At 36.3% G+C, this 24,576-nt stretch overlaps 2 protein-coding genes and 1 pseudogene across 16 annotated transcripts; all 3 read left to right on the top strand.

The window, feature by feature from the left end:
- The first annotated feature begins 1,108 nt into the window (after window positions 1-1,108).
- Window positions 1,109-6,632, top strand: LOC107906762 (protein ACTIVITY OF BC1 COMPLEX KINASE 1, chloroplastic). 2 transcript variants are annotated; one of them, XM_016833862.2, is made up of 14 exons: window positions 1,109-1,521; window positions 1,673-1,879; window positions 2,101-2,190; window positions 2,288-2,434; window positions 3,293-3,457; window positions 3,640-3,780; window positions 3,881-4,060; window positions 4,428-4,623; window positions 4,724-4,851; window positions 5,398-5,469; window positions 5,812-5,924; window positions 6,003-6,150; window positions 6,235-6,304; window positions 6,402-6,632. In XM_016833862.2, exons 1-14 carry the CDS (start codon window positions 1,225-1,227, stop codon window positions 6,464-6,466), a joined length of 2,019 nt encoding a protein of 672 aa, XP_016689351.2. In that variant the 5' UTR covers window positions 1,109-1,224; the 3' UTR covers window positions 6,467-6,632. The 2 variants fall into 2 exon arrangements, with proteins under 2 accessions (XP_016689351.2, XP_016689352.2); XM_016833863.2 differs by having other exon boundaries at window positions 1,364-1,505.
- A 6,915-nt stretch (window positions 6,633-13,547) lies between these two features.
- LOC107906765 (AIG2-like protein D) lies at window positions 13,548-15,251 on the top strand (annotated as a pseudogene).
- A 3,273-nt stretch (window positions 15,252-18,524) lies between these two features.
- Window positions 18,525-24,476, top strand: LOC107906768 (HBS1-like protein). Of its 14 annotated transcripts, none has more exons than XM_016833868.2 (13): window positions 18,525-18,781; window positions 19,246-19,373; window positions 19,517-19,636; window positions 19,846-20,001; window positions 20,318-20,539; window positions 20,769-20,846; window positions 21,326-21,831; window positions 21,929-22,039; window positions 22,120-22,604; window positions 23,293-23,458; window positions 23,690-23,929; window positions 24,023-24,157; window positions 24,259-24,476. In XM_016833868.2, the coding sequence occupies exons 3-13, from the start codon at window positions 19,543-19,545 to the stop codon at window positions 24,388-24,390; spliced, it is 2,325 nt and encodes a 774-aa protein (XP_016689357.2). In that variant the 5' UTR covers window positions 18,525-18,781; window positions 19,246-19,373; window positions 19,517-19,542; the 3' UTR covers window positions 24,391-24,476. The 14 variants fall into 14 exon arrangements, with proteins under 14 accessions (XP_016689357.2, XP_016689358.2, XP_040949203.1 ...); XM_016833869.2 differs by having other exon boundaries at window positions 18,529-18,781; window positions 19,223-19,373; XM_041093269.1 differs by having other exon boundaries at window positions 18,545-18,781; window positions 19,539-19,636; window positions 21,440-21,831.
- Window positions 24,477-24,576: the final 100 nt, after the last annotated feature.

Here is a 24,576-nt window from a genome sequence, read left to right as displayed (position 1 = left end):
CCGTGCTCTCCTCTCTATCGCCTCCTTCATTCCTTCCTTCATTTCCGGTAGAAAATTGCTTCTGTTTATCGATTTTCCAGTAAGTTGTTTTTTTAATTATTCAATACTTGTTTTTTTAACACAATTACAAATAATTTATTTGATATTAATTTTTTTCAATTTATAACGATTAATATTGTAGCTTAATAATTGAGTATTATTATAAATAAATCATTGCAATATATGTAAAAATAATTTAAAATATAAAAATTTATTAATATATATCAATATATGTAAAAATAATTTTTTCGAAAAATATTTCTAGGAAATCTGCCAAACAGCTGAAAATATTTTACACAGATTCAATCAAACACCAGAAAATATTTTCCATATTTTCCAGTAAATCATTTTACAGAAAAGTAGAACATTTTCCCGAAATCATTTTACGGAAAATATTTTACTGGCAATCAAAGAGACCCTAAGTTTAAATTCGATTCCAAGTTATTATATACAAAATTTTACTTTTTATTAAAACAACTCATTTTTATAGAGTATCAAATTATTATCTTATTTATAATGTAAATTACATTGACCCACAAATCTCAAAATTATATATACTGATAAGAAAAAAAAAATTAACTTCTTTCAAGGATGAGTGCATTCATTAGTAAAATAACAATAATGATGACGATGATGGAAGTCAAATACGGAAGAAAAACAAAGAACCGTGCATAAAAAAGAGAACAATACAAGATAAAATTAACTAAAGAAAAAATATGAAGTCTAAATTTTCAAAATAAAAAAATTAATAGCAAAAAATAGATATAAATTTACGGTAACTGAATTTGAATCTAAACAGTAATCCCTCCCTTGATTATAATTAATTCTATCACCACTATTATTTTTAAGAAGCAATCTCACCTGCTAAGCTTGAATGGACATCTCTTATGCGCCTCAGGGTCAAAACTCAAAAGATATAGCTGCATCGATTGCCACGCAAGACGTAACGCATGTTACGCATCTGCGTCAAACAAATAGCGTGGACGCATCGCAAGCCAAACAGACATCGTTTATAGCTTATTTTCGCACGTATTATAAATATATTATTTATTAATTTAAAGAAAATTATTATCTGCAAAATGTTATGTGGTTGTCCATTTTAACTATTTTTTAAAGAAAACTCTTTTATGCTCTCAATTGAGCGGCTCCTCTCCAACGCCAAAGATCCCTCTCCTTCAAGGTTTCATGATGAACTTGATTCACTCCAATTGCATAAACAGATCTCAAATCTCATCTTCACCAGTCTCTATCCATGGCGTCCCACTGCCACGAAGAAACAAGAAGAAACACTCAGCGGTCAGAGTTTCTAATTTTGCCGCCTCATCAACTGAAGTTGTCGCTGATAATGGAAGGCGGAGTTTAACGGCTCCCGTCGACTCCAAGAGCAGGGCGTTAACTTCGGGGATGTCTAGCAGTGCTCTGGAACAACTTGATATTGAACGCGGTGTTTGCATCCCTTTTCGCAAGTACTCCCCTGAGACAGTACGATGATATTATATATTATTATATACTAGTAATTATATAATAATTTATTCAGTTCGCTATTTTTTTTCCGGTTAGCCTGATTGGTTTAATGATCATAGGGAATTCTGTTAATAGCTGCTTTTAATTTGATTTTTCTTTTGGCATATAGGTCAGAAATAAGGTACTGGAATCTCGAGGGGCGGTTGCATCACTAATTTTACGTGGTGTGAAGATTGTGTGGAAATTGGGGCTGTATTGGTCTTCTTTGATGTACGATTGTCTGGTCGGGAGGGATAAAGAGGTCGTTCCATTTCGAGCTCGCCAACTCAGGAATCTATTATGTGACCTGGGACCATCTTTTATCAAAGCTGGCCAGGTTTATCTCTCACTCTTCATTTTTCAAACTGTTGTTGTACTCGTAAATGGTTCTTCTAATTTCTTCCCGTTTGAACTCACTGGATACTATATTCTACTTGACCCAGTGAAAAGGTTTTTAGGATGAGTTTCCCTAATTTCTTATCAAAAATTGTTGAATGGGGGTTGATGATCAGATAATGTCTTTGACCTGGTGATGGTTATTTTATTTTGTTCTGACAGGTTCTTGCTAACAGACCTGATATTATCAGAGAAGATTATATGAACGAACTGTGCATTCTTCAAGATGATGTTCCTCCTTTCCCCAATCAGGTGAGAATGAACTCTATTATCCCTGTGTGAACAAGTGGCCAAATTTTGTGTTATGCTGGGATCGTTCCCTTTTACTTGATGAGAATCGTATTGACAGGTTGCTTTTAAGATCATTGAGGAAGAATTGGGCCAACCCCTTGAAGCTTTATTTAGCAAAATTTCGTCGCGAACAATAGCAGCTGCAAGCTTGGGTCAGGTTTATCGTGCAACACTTCGTTCTTCGGGTGAAGATGTTGCAATTAAGGTATTAGAGTTATTACCATTGGCTTTTGTCTGTTTTCTCCCATAGTTTTGCAGCTATTGTTCAAGTTTAAGTTGCTGTTGGCTTGGTGATGCTATCTGCATTTTTGAGTTTGACAGGCTAAACTGCTTACTCTGATCATATTATTGATAATCAAATTAGCTGTGTTTGAGCATGCGTTGCAGTTTGAATTGTACTGCATGAATAGTGTTACAGCTGTAATTTTTCTACATGACAATTGTACTTTTGGCTACATGACCAGATTACGTGCTTAGGTATTGTTGCAGCTTAAGTTCTACTAGCATGCATTGTGTTCTAGCTGTAACTTTTGTAACTTTTGTAATTGTACTTTGGATTTCTTGCTTCCTTTAATTGCTCTGCAGTGAATGGTTAAAATAGATTTTGGTTTGCTTAGCATCTAATTCAGATTATAACAGTAATTTTAGTTATATTATTTAGCTTCTGCACGTACATCGAAATGTTTCCTACTCTTGCTATTCTTTATGCTTTTAATCATGTCATCAACCCAAGTTTGAAGCTACTAATTACTATTTCGACTTTTTGTATTTAAGGTTCTGATTTTTTTATGATTTGACATCTCCATGCTTCAATACTTTTCTCATAATTGTGTCCTTTTGTTTTAGGTATATTTTCTTTTGTTCTCCATTTAGTCTACCTATTAGAATCTGCTAAAGAATTATTGCATTTTTGCTGAGAAATCGCATTGGTTGTGATCTATCTTGCATGGCTATATTTGTATTGCAGGATTCTCTTTTAAGTACAACTCTATAATGGTGACCTTACAACACAAACAAGGACAAGTTTTCGTAATACAATTAATGAAATTTCCTGTACTTACAGGTCCAGAGGCCTCAGATAGAACCTATAATCTATCGTGATCTTTTTCTATTCCGAACACTTGCCTCCTTCTTAAATGGAATTAGTATACAAAAACTGGGCTGCAATGCTGAACTAATAGTTGATGAATTCGGTGAAAAACTTTTGGAGGAGCTTGATTATACCTTGGTATGTTCATTTATGCTCTTTTTACTAAGATAAGAATGGAGTTTAGCTTGATTGCGAGTGAGATTGATGTCTTTTTACAAATTCATCTTAGCCACAAACAAAAACTGCTAAAATAGAGGTGTTGTTTGTATTTGTATCTTATATTCTTCTCTTTCTTTTTGATTCTCTTCTTTATTATTTAGGAAGCCAGGAACATTGAAGACTTCCTTGAGAACTTCAAAGGTGATCCTACTGTCAAAATTCCTCTGGTTTACAAAAATCTTTCTGGCTCACGTGTTTTGGTGATGGAATGGATAGATGGCATTCGATGCACTGACCCACAGGTTTGGATATCTAGATTGTACACAGTATATTGTCATACTCCTTTGGAAATGATTTTGTGCTGTATCACTTTGTGTAACATTTTCTCTCAATGCATCTCAGGCTATTAAGAATGCTGGAATTGATGTAAATGGATTTCTAACTGTTGGAGTAAGTGCTGCTCTTCGCCAGTTGCTTGAATTTGGGTTATTTCATGGAGATCCCCACCCTGGAAATATATTTGCCATGCGAGATGGACGTATTGCTTATGTGGACTTTGGGAATGTGGCTGTACTTAGTCAGGTAACATATACCAGAAGTCAATGCTTGAGTTAGTAATGATTTATGCTCTATTGGTGTCAGCATGTAATTCCAATGAATTTTGTTGTAGTTCTTATATCAATTCATGGCAGCCAAATGCTTTTTTGTACTATACATGTTTTTACCAGTAGATAATGTTACCAATTCTCATTGTTGAGCATGTGCCATGCTTAGATTTGTGATGCTGCTTTCCTTCTTTCAAGAACAGTCTAATCTTCTGCTATATAGTAACTGACAGTTCACTACTATGTGCGTCAAAGGGCAGTTGATAGAAATAGTACTTTCTTACTATTCTTCACTAAGTTTGGTCCGTCTTACCCTACACATTGTTGTGCCTTTTGTTTTTCAGCAAAATAAGCAGATACTAATTGATGCTGTTGTCCATGCTGTAAATGAGGACTATGCTGAGATGGCCAATGATTTTACCAGGCTTGGTTTCTTGGCTAGCGGAACTGATGTCTCTCCTATTATTCCGGCTTTAGAAGCCATCTGGCAGAATTCTGCTGGAAAAGGGCTCTCTGATTTTAATTTCCGAAGTGTTACTGGTAATTTATATATATATTGTGTCTTTTAGTTGATAATGTGTTTTTTCCTTAGCTTGCTTTTGATTTATGACGATTGCTATATTTGATATTTTAACTGCAGGGCAATTCAATAAACTGGTTTATAATTATCCCATTCGGATTCCAGAGAGGTTTTCCCTTGTTATTCGTTCTTTGTTGACTCAAGAGGGCATCTGTTTTACACTCAAGCCAGATTTCAAATTTCTTGAGGTGAGGTTGCATTTGTTTTTTTATTTTGTCTGTTGCCCCTCATCGCCCTTTTCACTTTTAGTTATTTAGAAGAGATGGTCCTGAGGTTATCATTTCAGTTAGAACCTCAGTGGAAAGGTTTTTTTGTCTTCGGAATATCTAGCTGATAACCAAGCTAATCAATCATTAGTGTTCACTTCATTGCTACTGAAAATGTAACATGTGCTGCATTCGTGTACGGGAAAAGAGGAGAGCAAAGTATCATAGACTGGGATGCTTTTGAAAGTGAGAAAGCCCATAGGAAATGTGTGGCCCCTTAGTGCTCTTAAAATAACCTCTTTCTTTAAGCTTAAGATGTGCTGCTGCACTAGTTTACTCCTTTGTGAGTATGTGTATTTTTAGGATTCTTATAACTGAATTTCAGCTTCTTATGTGAATATACACATGTTGCGAGCTTGCTATGTTTCTATTATGCATAAAATGGGATAATTATTTTATTCTAGATTGTGTTGGTACATATTGTGATATACATCCCAAACACTATACTGATTCTAGGTATTTCACTAGGTTGCCTATCCATATGTGGCAAAGCGCTTGCTGACAGATCCTAATCCAGCTCTTCGTGAACGCCTCATACAGGTACTTCTATCCGTTACTTGATTTAGAAGGCCTATTGCACTCTCTCTGCATTGTGCCATTTAAATTGAAGGAGTGGCTGGTACTTATTACCAATTAGATTCAGTGTAACATCTCTATGTTAAATGATATTGTCATGTATTCACTACTACAACTATGCATAAAAAGGAAATCGGGACTTTTTTTTTGTGTTTCCTCTTTGCATATGACCTCCATTTAATGCTTCTTCAGTAGAGAGTGTGTGTATACATATTTCTTTTTGGTAAACCATTAACTGTTATTATCCAACTTGTTGAATTGAAAGGCTCCTCTGGTTGTAATCGAGACAAAATCCTTTTCTGTCAGGTTCTTTTTAAAGATGGTGTTTTCCAGTGGAAACGGCTTGAAAATCTTATTGTTCTTGCAAAGGAAAATGTGGCCAAAATGAGTAGTAACCCTGCAATTCAACTGAAGAACGGGTACGTAACAACTTGCTCATTTTATTGCTAGAATTAGCAGTTACAAAAAACTTTTACTTTATTTATTTATTTTTCTAGGCCAATTTCAAGAAGCTGGCAAACAGTAAGCAAATTGGACTTGACAGACACCATTAAAGATGGAGCTCGACTTGTCCTCTTTGATGAAGGTATTCGTAGACAGCTTCTGCTTGCTCTTACTGAAGACTCTAAGCTCCATGTTGAAGAGGTTAGTATTAATTACAGTGGTTGTAATTTAATTGTTAGAATACATAATGTATGAGGGTCCTGAATACTATGGTTTGTATATTAGCTGGTGGATGTCTATAAACTGGTTGAAGATGACATAAACATACCAGCGGTGGCTATGGAAGTTGTACAAGGTAAATGTGCTCAAGCTTTTCAAGCTAGGTCAAAATATTTTGATATAAGCTGTTGTTAAATCTTTTACTATTATTATTTTGACACTTTAACTTGCAGATTTTCCAAATGTGGTTCGGGATTTCTTGCTTTCCTGGAGCAACTCGGTTCTATCTGATAGATGATACAAAATTTTGGTGTAAACATTTATTTTGTATAGATGAGTTCCACATGGTGGGAGCAAAGAGCAGTAGGTTTATTTTGAAACTGCTAAAAGTGTATATGGATGTTGTACCTTGTAGGGGAAAGAGTTGTATATAATATATATATCCATTGTTTTTTTTCCCGGTAGACACGAACTGGTTACGTAAAAAACTAACATCACCAGCATATAAACCAGAAATATCCTGTTCAAGAATATTTAAGATCGAACCAGGCGGCTGAAGCAACACCTGCATTTGGCTAACAGCACCTGCAAGTTTAATCATATGATCTGCAGCACGGCACAGCCTAACAGACTAGTTTTGACGGAGAAGTTAAGATACGAGCCTAAGCTCCACAAGGTTACTATCTGCAGCACAACCACCACTAATGGACTCAATAAGGACCCTGTTACAGCTCTCCAGCTCAACATGACTATAGCCGCGCTCCCAAGTGAGTTGGAGACCTTCATACAAAGCTCTCGCCTCGTCTGAAAAATTGAGGATGTCCCTACAGTCATTGCAAAACCAAAATCCAGTCCCCAGTGGAACCTCGGCACACGCCTCCGACCGAAGAATGTTGACAGCTACCACAGCACGACCCAGTATTAATTTTAAGCCAACTCTCTAGTCCTTCCAGTGACATCTCGCCCAACCCATACCCAGCAGTATTAATTTTAAGCCAACTCTCTAGTCCTTCCAGAGATATCTCACCCAACCCATACTCATCGAAACCACCTCCAGGCTGCTGCGACTAGCACCTTGAAAAACAAACTGATTTCAGCAAGGCCATAACCACCAAGAAGAGAGGGAAAAAATAATGAGCCACTCACCATCAGGCAATGCTATGGCATCCATATTCTGCAAGTTCCCTCGAAGCCATGGGAATGCAAACGAGCCAGAACAATAGAGGACCAGACCCCTTGTGCAAACAAGCAATTACGAACGACATGAATCGAAGTTTCCATGGAAGCCCCACAACATTTGCAGCAGCCAGACAAAGCCATTCCCAGGCGAACCCTTTGACCATAGAAATGCCCGACCCGTTGAGGAATATGGCAGTGCCAAACCAAATGCCAATCAACTGGATTTGCTGAGCCCTCCAACTGTGGAAAATGAGCATATGTTTTGGCAACCGAAACTTGCTGGCACAAAACTAATGCCAAGCAATGCGATCATCGCCAGCTGCCTTGGACGGCGGCAAAACAGACGTGATCAAATGCAAAGCCGACACTGGTAAAACCAAAGTTAAAAGCTCCCAATTCCAGTCCCCCGAAGCAGTGACCATATCACAAACTCTTAACAAATTCATCCAACATTCCGGAACCAATAAACAGCCTTTTAAGCGGACTAATGTCAGGTACCCAGACATCGTTCCAGAAGTTAACAATTCGCCCATTGCCAACAATCCAATAAACACGTGAAATTATTTTTTGGCTTCTTTTACAATGGAAAGGTGGAAATTATGATATGCTCAGTAAATGAAGATGAATAATCGGGGAAAAAGAAAGGAAGAATCAGAAAAAGAAGAGAAAGAGAAGAAGTTGAGAGGAGAGAATCATAGAAAGAAACAGCCTGTTTTTCATCATACCCCCTTGCTATCGACAAGTGGGTTTAAAAATGTACAGCCAAAGCAGATAACAGCTGTCCCAAAGCAAAAGACAAAACTTACCGTTTTATTTAAACGGTCCTCTTTACACCGAAATAGAAATTAAACTAAACGCAGTGTTTAACAACCATCAAATTAGAAATAAAAGCAATGAAATTAAAAGACATGAAACCGTGAACTCCATTTGGCCTGTATCAGATACTCCCTCCGTGAATAGGATGCTTGTCCTCAAGGATCAAAAGCAGGATATCTATGTTATAATTCCTGTAAGTTCTCCCAGGTTCAGTCTTCGGGAAAAGTGCTGAACCATTCAACTAGTACCTCTGTTGCAGCCTGATTACCCTTCTTGACCATCCTTCTGTCTAATATCATTACGGGTTCTTTGTCAATGATGCCATTAGTTCCCACCACAGGTAGTATAGATGAGGTTGGTGTCTTGCCAATGTGTTTTTTAAGCTGGGAAACGTGGAACGCAGGGTGAATTCTGGATCCGACTGGTAAGGTTAACTTGTAAGTAACTTGAGCCACTTTGGCTTCTACCGGGAAAGGTCCAAAGTATTTAGGAGAGAGCTTATGATTTTTCAACTTGCGGAGTGAATGCTGACGGTATGGTTGTAACCTTAAGTACACCCAATCCCCTACCTCAAAACTCCGATCAGATCTCTTCTTGTTGGCAATCTGTCGCATTCTCTCTTGAGCCCTTTTCATATGGAAGTGAAGAAGCTTTCGCATGACTTCTCTATTTTGCAAGCTTCGGTCGACAGTAGCTACGTTGGAAGAACCAGCAAGGTAAGGTAAATGTAGGGGTGGTGTTTGACCATAAAGGGCCTCATACGGTGTGGTGTGGATTGCGGAGTGGTGTGTGGTATTGTACCACCATTCAGCTAAAGGTAACCATTGCACCCACTCCTTAGGGCATTCACTCACCATGCATCGGAGATAGCCTTCTAGACACCTGTTCAGAACTTCGGTTTGCCCATCTGTTTGTGGATGGTATGTTGTTGATAGGCAAAGTTTAGCTCCTAATCTTTTAAACAGTTCTTGCCAGAAATTGCTCACAAAAATCTTGTCCCGATCTGATACAATTGTTTCAGGAATACCATGCAACTTGTAGATGTGTGTCAAGTATTCTTGAGCTACGGTGATGGCTGTGAAAGGGTGTGTGAGAGGTAAGAAATGCCCGTATTTTGTGAGTCTGTCAACCACCACAAGGATAGTGTTCTTGTTGCGGGTGGCCGGTAACCCTTCTATAAAATCCATACTAATGGCCTCCTAAGCTCGCTCGGGAATAGGGAGGGGCTGTAAGAAACCAGGGGAGGCGGCAAGGTCTGCCTTGCATCGTTGACAAACATGACACTCTCTGACCCATTTCCGTATGTCTTTGGTTAGGCCATTCTAATATACTTGTCCAGATAGTCGTACTTTGGTAGCGTGTGCCCCGGAGTGACCTCCCAATGGGCTACAGTGGAAACATTCAAATAGCTCTCTCCTGAGTTGTATGTCGTTCCCTACAACGGCCTTTCCTTTTCTCCTTAGGACCTGTCCATTCCACGAATATTTTGGATGCTTCTGAGGGTCCTCTAGAAGCTCCATGCAAATCTGGTACAGCTTGGGATCAGCGACAGTAGATTCCACCACTCTATTCCATAAGTCTGACCAAGTAGTACGACCTACACATTGAAGGAACTGTCCCTCAAATTCATGGGCCTTTCTAGACAAAGCATCGGCTACCAAATTTTGAGCACCCTTCCTATAAGTGATGTAGTAGTCGTAACCGAGCATTTTAACGACCCATTTTCATTGAAATGGAGTAATAGCTTGCCGATCAGCTAAAAATTTCAAACTTTGGTGATCGGTCCTGATTTGAAACCTTCTCCCAACCACATACGTGTGCCATTTTTTTACTGCCAAGAGGACCGCAAGCATTTCCTTATCATAGATAGAAAGTGCTTGATGTTTCACTCCTAACCCTTTGCTAAAGAATGCCACAGGTCTCCCTTTTTGGTGTAGCACGGCCCCGACCCCTTGACCACATGCGTCTGTGTCAATGCAGAATTCGTCATCAAAACTAGGTAGACAGAGCACTGGTGCGTGGCATACTGCGTGCTTTAACATTTCAAAGGCAGCTTGTTCATGGTTGGTCCAGTTCTAGGGGGTGTTTTTCTTGAGTAAATTGGTCAATGGTCGAGCCATAACCCCATAGTTTCTTATGAATCTTCTATAGTAACCTGAAAGGCCTAAGAATCCCCTCAATTCCTTGACCGATTTAGGGGTGGGCCAATTTGAAACTCCTTCAACCTTCACAGTATCCATTGTCACCTCACCTGCAGCTATAATATGGCCCAAATACCCTATTTGATGAGTGCCAAAGGTACATTTATTTTGTTTGACAAACAAATGGTTGTTCCTCAAAAGCTGCAACACCTCTTGCAAATGCATCATATGTTCAGCCCAGCTGTTGGAATAGACAAGTACATCGTCAAAAAAAACCAAGACTGACCTTCTTAATAAATCTTTGAAGATAGCATTCATCACTGCCTGGAAGGTTGAAGGTGCATTGGTTAAGCCGAAGGGCATAACCAAAAATTCGTAATGCCCTTCATGTGTCTTAAAAGCGGTTTTACGAACGTCTCCCTCATACATTCGGATTTGGTGATAGCCTGATCGAAGGTCCAATTTGGAGAAAAAGAGAGCTTGTCCGAGCTCATCTAACAGTTCTTCTATGATGGGTATCGGGAAACGGTCCTTAATGGTTAGTTGGTTCAGGTGGAGATAATCTACACACAAGCGCCAACTCCCGTCTTTTTTCTTAACCATTACAACCGGTGAAGAAAAAGGGCTGTTACTGTCTCGTATGATTCTAGTGTGCAACATCTCCCTGATGAGCCTTTCAATTTTCGTCTTCTGCACTGTAGGGTGCCTATAGGGTTTCCTATTCACCACCTTTGTTTCATCATGCAAAGGTATTCGATGATCTTGTGTTCAGACCGGAGGGAGTGTATCAGGCATTCGGAATACGTCGCCCTATTCTCTTAAAAGTTGTTGTAAATCTGTTAGAGGAGTTGCATGTGTCATTTTCAACTTGGTGTGTTGTTCGGCAGCCAATATCATGGGACGAGGACCAAGTGGTGTCATGGACAAGTATTTGGACATTTGTTGACCCGTCAGTATATGTAAGTCTCCGGGTTGAATACCTCGAAGCAAATAATCGTGGCCCTCGTATTCAAATTTCATAGTGAGAAGTTGGAAGTTCCAAGTGATGGCTCCTAAAGAGAGTAGCCACTGTATTCCCAGCACCAAATCACAACCCTTCACTGGAAGGATCATGCAGTTAGTAACAAAATTGTAACCTTGTGTTTGCCACTCAACAGCTCGACACCGTCCCCTCGTGTACAAACTTCTACCGTCAGCAACCATAATCTCCATTTTATTAGCTGGTTTCACAGATAAATTACCTCTCTTGACTAGTTTGGAGTCGACAAAGTTGTGTGTGCTGCCCGAGTCTACCAATATTATCACATCAATGTGCCCAATTCTAGCTGCAATTCTCATGGTATTATGCCCTTGGGATCCTTGTAAGGCATGTAATGAGAGAACATGAGAGATGTTGTCAACTTCGGTTCTGTATTTTCTAGCTGTTCGGAACAGTCTTGAAACTCTTCCTTTGGGGAGGTTATGGCCTCCATCCCAATTTCATTGTGAGATCTCACCACTAGCTAATACAGTTGAGATTTCACACATTTATGTCCAGGGGTATACGTTGTGGCGCACCAAAAGCATAGCCCTTTCTTTCTCCTATCCTCCATTTCGGCTTGGGATAAGGACTTGGTTGGAGTGCGGTGATTGTGAAGGGGTGGTTCGGCTTGGTATAGGTTGGAGAGAGTCCTCCAGATGCGGATCCTGGACTGATGGGTTTGGGGGTAGGAAAGAGAGGTTTAGAATATCCTGCATTCCCTCCCATCGGAGGAGGCCTTTTTACCATGTTTACAGAAACAATACCTTCGACCTGTCTTGCTAACATAAAGGCTTCTAACAGTGTTTGGGGTTTGAATAATCTAAGGTACTGGCCAACTTCCATTTTAAGATTACTGATGAATATACTTAGAGCGTAAGGTTCGGGCAAGTGGAGCTGGTTGAGAATGCTTACAAATTGGTCGTGGAAGTGGTCAACAGATCCCTGTTGCTTTAAGGTGACCAACTCAGTCATCGGGTCAGTAAAGTTGGAGGAGCAGAATCTCTCTTGCAGCCCACGAGCATATGTTTTCTACGATAACGTTTGAATCCCTCCATGTCGTTGGGAAAAAAAATGGTGCCAGTCTAATGTTTTTCCTTCCAGATGAAGCATAACGGTTCTCACCTTATCTTGTTCCAATAAACTTTCAGCTTCAAAAAACTGTTCTAGTTTCGACCACCACCCTCGGAAGTCACCCCCATCAAACCTCGGACATTCAAACTTGGAGTTTCTTCCCATAGAGTCTAAGGTAGCTGCCCTCGAATGGACGCCCAGGTGACTTGACTCTACCATAGGTGACAATAAAAGAGGCTCATTTGGTGGAACTCCAGGAGGCGTACCCCCCAACACCCCTTTTCCCTTGTTTGATGTCGATTCCTGAATGGTTGGAGTTGCACGTCCCATATGTTGGTCAAAGAAATTCTGAAGCTCGGTTCGAATGCCAACTTTTATGGTTTCATGAAACTCTTTGAAGCGAGACTCCATTTTAGTATCCATTTGGGAAACACTGGTTTGTAGCTGAGTGAGTTCCTGTTGCATCAGTCCCATGTCTTTTTGCATAACTCCCATATCCTTTTGTAGTCTCGTAGTGATGCCATCACCGGCCATTAAGATCGTTATGGCTCTGATACCTTTGATATGCTCAGTAAATGAAGATGAATAATCGGGGAAAAAGAAAAGAAGAATCAGAAAAAGAAGAGAAAGAGAAGAAGTTGAGAGGAGAGAATCATAGAAAGAAACAACCTGTTTTTCATCATACCCCCCTTGCTATCGACAAGTGGGTTTAAAAATGTACAGCCAAAGCAGATAACAGCTGTCCCAAAGCAAAAGACAAAACTTACCGTTTTATTTAAACGGTCCTCTTTACACCGAAATAAAAATTAAACTAAACGCAGTGTTTAACAACCATCAAATTAGAAATAAAAGCAATGAAATTAAAAGACATGAAACCGTGAACTCCATTTGGCCTGTATCAAATTATTAGATGGATCCTCGACGCAGTCGGAAACGCCAAATCAAGTCATATTACAACCCTTGTGAGTTGTGATTGAAATAATACCATGTAGCAGGTGGTTAAATTAAAAGGTATAAACATATGAAATATCGTTTCAACACTGTCGCTCTAGGCTCTGGTGTCAATTTTTTTCTTTTTAAGAACACTGTAATAAATTAAAAAGTTACGCGAAAATTACCAACTTATCTAATTTTTATTGTAAAAAACAAAATTTGAGTTTAATATTTTTATCTAACAGTATATATATATAAAAGATGTTTGAAATTGAACAAATAACGGGATGAGTACACGATTGCATAGCATTTGCATTTGGGCTAGTACTCCTTCGTGTTGATGTTGAAGGTGAAAAATAGTGTTGGGCTGTTGTCAATGGGTTTGGGTTTAATTGTATATAATAGTTATAGTGTATTGGTGCTGGCAATTAGTGAATTGGCAAATCCTCAGGCTAAGGTTGAGGTTGAGGAATAGTGCTAAATACATAAAGACAGGCAGAAAGAAAAGATTGATATATATATTGGAATCCCGATCAGTCGGAAGAGAAAGGTGGAAATGGGGGAAGCAGCAGTGGCAGCGCACAACGTATTCGTATATGGAAGCCTATTATCAGATGATGTGGTTCGTGTCCTGTTGAATCGAGTTCCCCCTTCCTCCGCTGCTCTTCTCAACCACTTGTTTGTATCTGCTCCATCCATTCCTCAATTCAATAATCTACCGCTTCTACCTTTTCTTTTGAATTTTACTTTTAATTCACAATTTGTGCAGCCACAGATTTAGCATTAAAGGACGCGTTTATCCGGCAATTCTCCCAGTCCAAAACCGTCATGTTAGTGGCAGAGTGCTAATGGGAATATCGGATCCTGAATTGCATATTTTGGATGAATTTGAGGATGTTGAGTACTAAAGGACCCGCGTTGAGGTCTCTTTGCTGGTAATCCATTCTATTTTTCATTTAGTTTTAGTATATTACCATAGCCTAGTCTAGTCTGACCCAATGCATCTCCTCTTCTAATTTCTGTGTTGTTCACCTTCCCTTTGGCTTGTCTTGTATTTGGAAATTGATTTCATTCTTCAAGGTGATCGAATCTATAAATTTTTGAACCCACAAGATAACAAATTCGTCATTATGCATAGCCAACCCAAGCACACCATTCTTCATCCAAATTAGTAATAATAATCTATTATTCCATTATGCAGGAAAGTTCTGACAAGTTACAAGCCCACGCTTATGTGTGGAGAAACACTAGTGATCCCAACTTGTATGGTGATTGGGATTTTGAGGTATTTTTCATTTTTTCTTCTTTGCTACTAGTCGGGTGGAGCCTGATTTTGAGGTTTCAAACAATACTACTTTCTTTCACTTCTGGCTAACAATAACTTAGAAACAAACAAAAAAGGGTCCACAATTCTTACTTCTTAATTCCTTCCAATCTGCTGTGTTAATGAACTGGAATTCAGTGAAGTTTTTTGGAAAAATAGGATAGAAGTGACACTCTGGTGTAGCAATCACTTGAAAACAGAAAATTCTTTGTAGTTTTATGCATGTACAGATTATGCAGTGTTTGTGATTGTGTATTTGCATGTGTTAAAAAAGGAATGGAAACAAGTGCACAAGGAAAGCTTCATCAAGATGACAATGGGGTTTATGGAAGAACTAGAGCTGCCTGAATCAAAGCCAATAGGGGCCACTTACGAATCCTTCTATCAGCAAGATGATGCTGAAAAGTGAGGAATCAATTATGCTCTTCTTCTTTTTTTCAAAATCTATGTATAGGAGTTCGATAGTCGTTGGTTATTTGCTTGTTTTGCTATTTGGCTTGCTTGAATAAATTGCAGCGTGCATCGCAGACAAATTTTACTGTAATTCTATCACGATTCACGGATGATGAGTAATAAAGAAGCTCATAATCTTTGCTCATTTTATATAATATATAATATATATAATGTGAAACTAATTAATAATAACATATAAAATAAGCATGATATTAAAATGAAAAAATAAATTAAATTACAAGTAAAACGATTTTTAAGCACATAAATACATCAATTTATGAGTATTAAATGCACTATAATTATTTATCTCAGTGTTGTCGTCAATACTTAATTTATTTAGTTGGTATTGAGTTAACTTGTGATATTAACTCAATCAATAACTTTATCAATATATACAACTGATAGAAATAATAAAGTATGCTTAGCAAGAATAAAATGTATAAATTAAGGTTTTATTAATTCAAATGGTATGAGTTCAAATTTCACCATAATTTTTATTGGTTTTTTCAAAAAATTAAAAAGGCTAAAGTACCATTAAATAATATAGCTTACTTTAAATACATAAGAACATTTTCCTAATTTCTCTAATAGAGTTGATATCTGGTTGATTCGTGGCACCAACTCATTTAAGAGTTTAAATAATAGTATAATATATATAGTTTATTCACAAGTACAATATAAGTGCAAATATAAGTCTAACTAACTAAAATATGGAATAAACTAACATGAAATACATATGATGAAAAAAAAAAGAATCCAATAAAACCCACGCATAGTGAAATTGAAGATTCACACGTTACATTTATGTATGGTGAAATTTGAATAATTGTACTTAAAGATCTTGAGCCTCCACTTTAATCAATAAACCAAAGTTTTATGGACAATTTTAGAGTCATTGGATTTATTGGGTTGAGACTTGAGACTTGAGATCGTAAGCGTTGGAAATTTCATACATGTTTTGACCTTCAACATATTATTATTTTATATTTAACAACTAAACTATTATTTTCATTTTATTTTTATATTTAATAAAATTTGAACAACATTTAAATAATTTTAAAAAATTGGTTTACATTTTTTACATTTTTAATTCTGTTTTATAAATTTTTAACTGTATTTATTTATTTTTAAAATGTTGTATTTTTATAAAAAATTGATCATGTTTTAACATTATTTAAAAAATATTAAATTGTGTATAAATTGTTAATTTTTAAAATTTTATTTTTGAATTTTTATAATTTAAAAGTAATAAAAGTCGAAACCATTTTTATTTTGAAAAACGGGATTGACTTTTAAAACGAAAATAGAGTCGCCACCAATATTTTTTCGAGGGGTGATCGGGTCACCTTGAGATTAATCATTTTAATAAAACATTTTGATTTATTAAAATAATGATTTTGGTCTACAAAATTCGAGAAAACGGGCTCGGGAGTCGGTTACGCACGAGGAAGGATTAGCACGCTCGTAACTCCCAAAAATTGGTACCTAATTGATTAATTAACGTCCTAATGTTGAAAATTTGAAAAGATTTTAAAATACGACCCTCTTTAAAAACCTGAATAAATCAAATTTGATGTTAAGACCTCCTTGTCCTGAAGTAATAAGATGTCACATCCAGTAAGTTAAGATACGACATTTTAACCCTCGAAACTAAGCTTGTCTCATGCATTAAAGTTTAAAAATGATATTCGGTTATTTGGATAAAAAAATCAAAACACAGTAAGTTAGGGCACGATTTTCTCAAAGCTCCAAAGTACTGAATATTGCCTTATTTTTAAAATCAGAAAGTTGATGGATAAATAAATGAATAAAAGTAAAAGAATAATTAATGATTAAACAAATAAATAGATAAATAAAAAAGGTTAAAAAAAAACTTAAGTCAGCCTAACTCTCACAATATGAAGATTCAACGAAATTCCTCTACCAAAATCCAACTCAAATGAAAGCAACTTAAAAAGAAACGAAGATGAACGAAGAACAAAACAAGAACAAGCCATAGAAAATAAGAACGCAAGAGAGAGAAATTTGAGTGAATGCTCTTAAAAATTATTATTGTTCCCAAACTAAGTGTTTTTACAATGAAGGGAGAGATCTCTATTTATAGTTGAGCCTCCCCAAATCCAACGGTACAGATCAATTACATCAACGGCTAAGATTGCATATCCTTGAAGATTATGTTTCCATATGTGTCAAGCTTGTAGATGGACCTTCAACCTTTTCAAGTAATGGGCCATTCTGATCGGGCCAAATGATATAATTTTGGACTGGACTTGGACTTTGTTTTATTATTTTGGATTTATTTATTTTTTGTGAGCCTTGACTAAATTGGCCTATTACAATAATAATTAACATTTTATTACCTTTCATGTAATTGAATGATATATATTCAAATTATATATATTTAAGGTAAAATATAAGAAAATAAATCATTTAAATTAATGATTTGATTGTGCAAATTTTGATAGGAAATTAAAATCTAAAAATAATTGAATTAAAAATATGAAAAAAATAAAATTTTTAATTAAAAATTTCATTGTAAGTAAATATAATTTATTATATAAAGATGTTGAAGGAATCATGAATATTTTATATAGTATATGCACATTTAATCTAATTAACATTTCTTATTATATAAATAAGAAGATGCTATAATTTATTTATAACTGAAGCATTTAACATTAAATGAAAACTATTTTTTTTTGTAATACATAAGTTATATTGTAAACATAATTAAAATATTTTCAAAATTATTAAGAATATAATGAATTGAAAATACATTTATAACAATTAATTGTTGTACACAACCAATAGCACATAATACCATAAAAATATTTTAATATAAATTAAAGAAGAGAAAATGTATTAACATTCAAATAATATATAATATCATTAAAAAAATAATTATAATAAACAAATAACAGGAACCAAAGCTTTTTAGATTTAAATGTATTTTGTTAGACAATCTACAAAATTAATTAATTAATATTAATTCATAGAAAACAAATACAATTTAAATATTCAAAATGATAATTAATTAATACATATTTAGTATGACTTATAAATTGATATCAAAAGGTATATGACTTGAATGAGATATCGACTTACGATTGGTACCAATAATCTTTTCTCAACTCGTAAATAAAAAAACAATGCGTTTTAACGCACTCAAATCCACACTCTCCTACATAAGCAACAAATGTTATGTTAATCAAGTTTAGACTCAATCGATAATAATTCATAAATTTATAATTGAAAGTTAATTTTTAAAGATCTGTAACAACTAATTTTCGTCATAAAAAGTTTGAAACTTACTTTAATATCAATATTATAATTTTATATTAAACAAATATAATTATTTACATAATATTGCATATCAATAATTTATATAAATCGAATCAAACAAAACTTATACTAACTATTCAAATCACTCCAAGAGAGAAGAAAAATTCGATCCATTTTGAAGTCCCTGTCTAAGTAATTGTTGAAGTTTCAATTTTCCCTGAAATATCCTAAAAGCTTTCAATTTAGCCCCAAAATAACAAATACTAGTAAAAAAAAGAAAAAGAAATCGAAAACAAGCATCTTTGCAGTTGCTGGCGGGCAATCATAGCTTTGAGAAGAGAAGAGAAGAAACAGAGCATTTCCCTCCCCACCGCTTTCGTTAGCTTCAATCAGGTAGCTTGCTTTGCTTCCTCCTCCATTTTATTTTTCTTTAATATAAATAATCGAAACTAAATTAAATGTTTTCTTTAGGATAATTGAAAGTGGCTCTCCAATTTCAGTTTCTTATTTTCACTAAATGGTAAACACTCAGCATAATGTTTGGGGTGGTCAAATTCCATGAAATTTATAACCATTGTGATTCTTCCTAATCAAAATAAATGCAGAGGCAATTTTCAAAAAGAAAAAGAAATCCCAATTTTTTTGCCTACCTACTTTTTGTTTCGTTGCTGACAAAAATTGCACTAACTAAACTATGACACGGGAAAAACTGTTGAGCTTTTTTATGTTTAATTTTCACTTTAAAACATTTTAATCTCACTCCTAAACTAAGTTAGATATTCGATTCTCTGCTTAGCGGAGTTGGGTTTTAATTTTGGTTGCTCGGTGAACTAGATTGGATTTGGGTTGTTGTGCAGTGCGGCTTCAGCCTTTTCATTGATGTGGGAGGGACAATTACGTTGAAGAATAAAATTCATTCTACTATGGCTTTTTCCAGTTATCAACTTTTTTATTTTTAGGTCAAGGAAGGTTGTCCCTTTTTCTTGTAAGTATTGATCTTAGTATCAATTAGAGGTTGATTTCATTTCCCCATGCATTCCTCCTACTATTTTGCATACGTGACTCTTTGCTTAGCTTATTAGACTTTAAGTTCTCTTCGTGAACTTGTTCCATATTTGATTGAAACAGCTGTTTGCTTCTTGGGTGCTAGAACAATGCCTCGAAAAGTTAATTGTGGAATTGATTATGATGATGGTTATGATGATGATTTTGATGACTACGACTATGGATATGATGTAGAAGAAAATGGTGAGTGAACTTTTTTCCCTCTTTTTTCTTTTTTCTTATTACATCTTAGCTTTATGATGAGATACCGTTTAGGTGACCTTGCTAATTTTGTTAGTTAGCTCTATGTTTCAATAAGATGTGGATAAATTGATACTGAGAAAAATGGTTAACGGAAATTATACATTTTTCTTTCTGCTTCCAGACTTAATGCTATTTGTTTCTTAAAACAGTGAAAGAACCTTCTCTGCAAGACACTATCAAACGTGGTGTGTGGCGTTGCTCCGTTTGTACTTATGATAATGATGATACCATGTCATCATGTGATATTTGTGGCATTCTTCGCAGTCCATCAGTCAGTAATGGCACCTATGATGAGAAGAGAACAGGTGTGCATCACAATTGCAATTGACCTATTGATGTTGCTATTTGTATCAAGTGTAGGAGGATGAGCTGCTCTTTGTTCTTATTCAATGTGATAGCATAATTCTTTTTTTTTCTCTTCCATTCACTCCTGTCTCCACTCTCCTGGTTCCTCTTGTCACTTCCTAGTTAAACCTGGATGCACAGGTTTTCACTTTCTTTAGAAAGTTATTTAACATATAACTTGTGAATGTTTGGATGTCCAGTACATATTGTTCTTTGTTTCCTAGGCTCCTTTTTACATTGGTGGGACCTTTTATAGATTAGATCCCTTTCATGCAGTTCATGGCATATGCAAAGTTTCTGGAGTATCTATTATGGCCAAGTCTCTTTTCGCATCAAGGCCGCATCAGATGTCCAAAAAAGAAGTAGATTCTCAACAACAGAATGATGATTTTGTGGTGAAAGAGAACAATAACTTCCACATGCTTGGGAATAACCAAGGACAATTTCATGAATTTCATAAGGCTTATAGTTCTCCTACCCATTACCGTATTAATATAGGTCTGGACATATTAAGGCTGGAAACGGATAAGTATCAAAGGTGTTACTTAAATTTGAAAATATGCTGTTCCAAACAGTAGAAACATTTAGTTTAATTTAAAATTCCTTATAATTATTTCTTCTGCTGGTAGCTTCCTTTGGGAGTCATTTTAATGCTTTACTTCTGAAATATAGTGCTTGATGCATCTTGCAATTGTATATTCTAACCATACATGCTTTAATGATACAGCCCCTTTTAAGTTTGATGTTCCATCTCCAGATGACTTGGTTTCCAATGGTCTGCATTCATCTGCACAGCATTCAAAAGGTATCATGTGGCTATTGCAATCGGTTATGTTGAAATCTTTCCCTAATTGTTTCTGTACTTGGCATTAAAGGAACTAAAGGACTGTTGTTTTTCAATTAGTACAATTCATGTGTCTTTGCATTATTCTGAACCATTTAACTATGCCGATTTCAAATTAGAATGAATTCTTTTAAGTTGCAGCAGGTCACTTAATACCTGTGTACTGCTGTCAATACCTGTTGTTGCTGCAATGAATCAGGACCACACTTGAATTATATCTCTCTGCATCTTGATATGCATTAATGCAAGCCTGTATTCTAAATAGATGCTGATTTTCTGTTATGTATATAGTTTTAGCATTCTAAGAGTGTGGTTGTACATTAAAGTTCAAAATCTCTGAAATGGACCTAGACAGTGACCGCATTTTGTGGAAAGCTTTTTCCTTTTTACCAAGTTAAAGTTTTGTCTTATCTTCTTTCTATGCTGCCATTCATTTGCAGCCAAGATTTTTGACTTTAAATCTTCCAGAGCTCCCTCTAGTGGGGTTGGGAAGAATGAGGCAGTTAAAGTACTATCAAGTGCTAAAAGTTCAGATAGCTCACATGACTCAACAGGAAAAGACAAGCACGGTGGGATTATCTTCTCAAAGAATCTAGAAATCAATCCATCATCAGGTTTCAAAGCTTCAGATAAATCTTCTGCTTCAATGGCAAAAGGCAGAGTTGAAGATTCAGATGGAAGAAGTGTTTCTAATAATTTGTGTTCTAGTGGTCAAAGCTCATCATCATTGATGCCAAAAGAAAGAACTGATATGGTGGAAGATGGAAGCTCTTTAACGCATGGAGGTGAGGGATATCTCACTAGTAATCTGAAAAACATGACTTTGGGTGCTAAATCTGGGAACTCAAAAGATATAAAAGCAAATTCACGTGCACAGTATAAGCCTGAAAAGTGGATGTTCCCTGAAAAAGCAGAAGGTTCACTGACTCAACTAAATCTTGCAATTGTAAGTTACAATTTAAGTTTGGGCCAAAAAATCTTAAATTTTTGGTGTTATTATTTGTTATTTTAACATGGTAATGATATAACTCTTCATATCTTAGGTTGGGCATGTTGATTCTGGAAAATCAACACTCTCTGGTAGACTGCTTCACCTTTTGGGACGAATATCCCAAAAAGAAATGCACAAATATGAAAAGGAGTCCAAATTGCAGGTAATTTCTTGACTATTTTCTGAGTCTGGATGTGAATTCAAGTCCCTAATCTGATTATATATGTGTTTATTCTCAATTAGGGAAAAGGATCCTTTGCTTATGCTTGGGCATTGGATGAGAGTGCAGAAGAAAGGGAAAGGGGAGTCACCATGACCGTGGCTGTAACTTATTTGGATTCAAAAAGATATCATGTTGTTGTCCTTGACTCCCCAGGGCACAAAGATTTTGTTCCAAATATGATAACTGGGGCAACACCAGCTGATGCTGCAATTCTTGTTATAGATGCTTCTATTGGTTCATTTGAAGCTGGTATGGATGGCACAAAGGGACAGACAAGGGAGCATGCACAACTCATCAGAAGTTTTGGTGTTGATCAAATTATAGTTGCAGTTAACAAGATGGATGCTGTAGAGTACTCTAAGGATCGATTTGATTTGATAAAATCACAGCTTGGGACATTTCTCCGCTCTTGTGACTTTAAGGATTCCTCAGTCACATGGATTCCGCTAAGCGCTGTTGAGAATCAGAATTTAGTAGTTGCACCTTCTGATGTTCGTCTATCCTGGTGAGTTTCTTCTTGCATGTATTTGAGATTGCTTTTGGAGTTCACATATTGCACAGTCGCTGTTGAGCACAAAAAAGAGCAAAAATAGTCTCTAACAGATCTTCAATTGTGGCTTTTCATGGTATAGGTGAAACTAAACCTAGGCTTGGTTAAGGTGCTAAGCTTCTGCCAAATTCTGATATATCAATGCCCCACCCTGCTTTCATTAGATGTATATGTCCTGAGAAATATGATTATCATCTCCAAGTTGTAGTTGAATTTGTTGTTTCCTGTCCATGTATTGCCAATTTGTGATAGCATTCTGTTATCCTGGTCGCGCAATGTAGGAGAGATGGTCTGCCCCTAGTGCTATGAAGAGTGTAGCAGCTTGTTAAGTTCCTACTGCTCTAAATGTATGGTCCATCTTTTTATTATCTGTTGTATTTCTCATTGAATGGAACTTCTTGTTCACTGATAAGCGTGCTCATTTAAGTTCAAACTGGCATGCCATGTTTGACTTTAAACTACAAGATTTAAAATGTTGATGGTCATTACATAAGATAAGATATATATTTATGTTACAGGGTTCTATGGTAATAATGTAATTAAAATTTATATCGCTGATGGTGATACTGCATGGTGAAAAAACGTGTCAGAATTCCCATTGATGTGCAAATATTGTAGAAGTAACTTGGTAATTTTTATGCAGGTATCATGGACCTTATCTATTAGATGCAATTGATTCCTTCCAGCCTTCTAGCAGAGATTTTTCAAAGCCCCTACTTATGCCTATATGTGATGTTATAAAATCTTCACAAGGGCAGGTGTCTGCCTGTGGCAAGTTAGAGGCTGGAGCTGTTCGAAGTGGATCAAAGGTATGCCATTTTGTGATGATACAGGTTATTGTTTTTGTGGGGATAATATGTTACCTCCCAATAAAAGAGTTGCTCGAGTTGTTTGAACCCATTTTCCTATCTTGGTGTGCTTTATTGATTAAGATTGCCTGTCCAATAGTTCCTTTTTGGTGCCCAATGATATGAATTTCTGGTTCTGATAGAATAGCATGTATACCATCCGTAACCATAATTCTTTGTGTATGATTGTAGGTTTTAGTCATGCCATCTGCAGATATAGCAACCGTGCGTTCCTTAGAGCGTGATTCCCAAACTTGTTCAATTGCAAGAGCTGGAGATAATGTAGCTATCAACCTGCACGGGATAGATGGAAATCATGTGATAGCTGGTGGTGTGTTGTGTCATCCTGATTTTCCAGTTGCATTTGCAAGACATTTGGAGTTGAAGGTGCTTGTTCTGGATGGTGCAACACCAATTTTAATGGGTTCTCAGGCAAGCTTACCACTGTACATTTTGTCGTCTAGTTTTTTTGTCTGAAATGTTATGGTTTAACTAAACAATCTGAAATCTAAATGGAATAATCAGTTGGAGTTTTATGCACACCATGCAAAGGAAGCTGCAAGAGTTGCAAGGATATCATTATTGCTTGATTCAAAGACTGGGAAAGTCACAAAGAAAGCACCTCGCTGTATTGTTGCTAAGCAGAGTGCAGTTATTGAGGTAAGTTGGGAGATCCATGTTATTGCTACTAGCTGGTTTATTTGAGTCATTTTTCCTGATAATTGCAAAGCAAAATGGGTTTGACATGGTTCTACTTTCAGTTGGTTTTGCAGGAATCAATTTGCATTGAAATGTTCTCGAAATGTAAAGCCCTTGGAAGGGTGTTTCTTAGAACATTAGGAAGAACAGTTGCTGTAGGGGTCGTGACCCGAATAGTTGAGGAGCTGGTATAGTTTGAAGCTAAGACTGAAGACGGTTGTGTACTAATTCAAGGCTGACAGTGATTATAAAATGAGTAAAAGGCAATTCATTTTGTGCACTGGGGTGTGCAGGCTTATGCATCTAAAATCCATTTTCCATTTAACTATCGAAATGTTTGGTCTCCTAGCAAGCAAAGCAAAAATCACAAGAACATTCAC

This window comes from Gossypium hirsutum, chromosome D05, assembly GCF_007990345.1.
Source record: "Gossypium hirsutum isolate 1008001.06 chromosome D05, Gossypium_hirsutum_v2.1, whole genome shotgun sequence".
Lineage (NCBI taxonomy): Eukaryota > Viridiplantae > Streptophyta > Magnoliopsida > Malvales > Malvaceae > Gossypium > Gossypium hirsutum.
The sequence above is the reverse complement of the archived record's forward strand: the minus strand, read 5'-3'. Positions and strand labels throughout refer to the sequence as shown.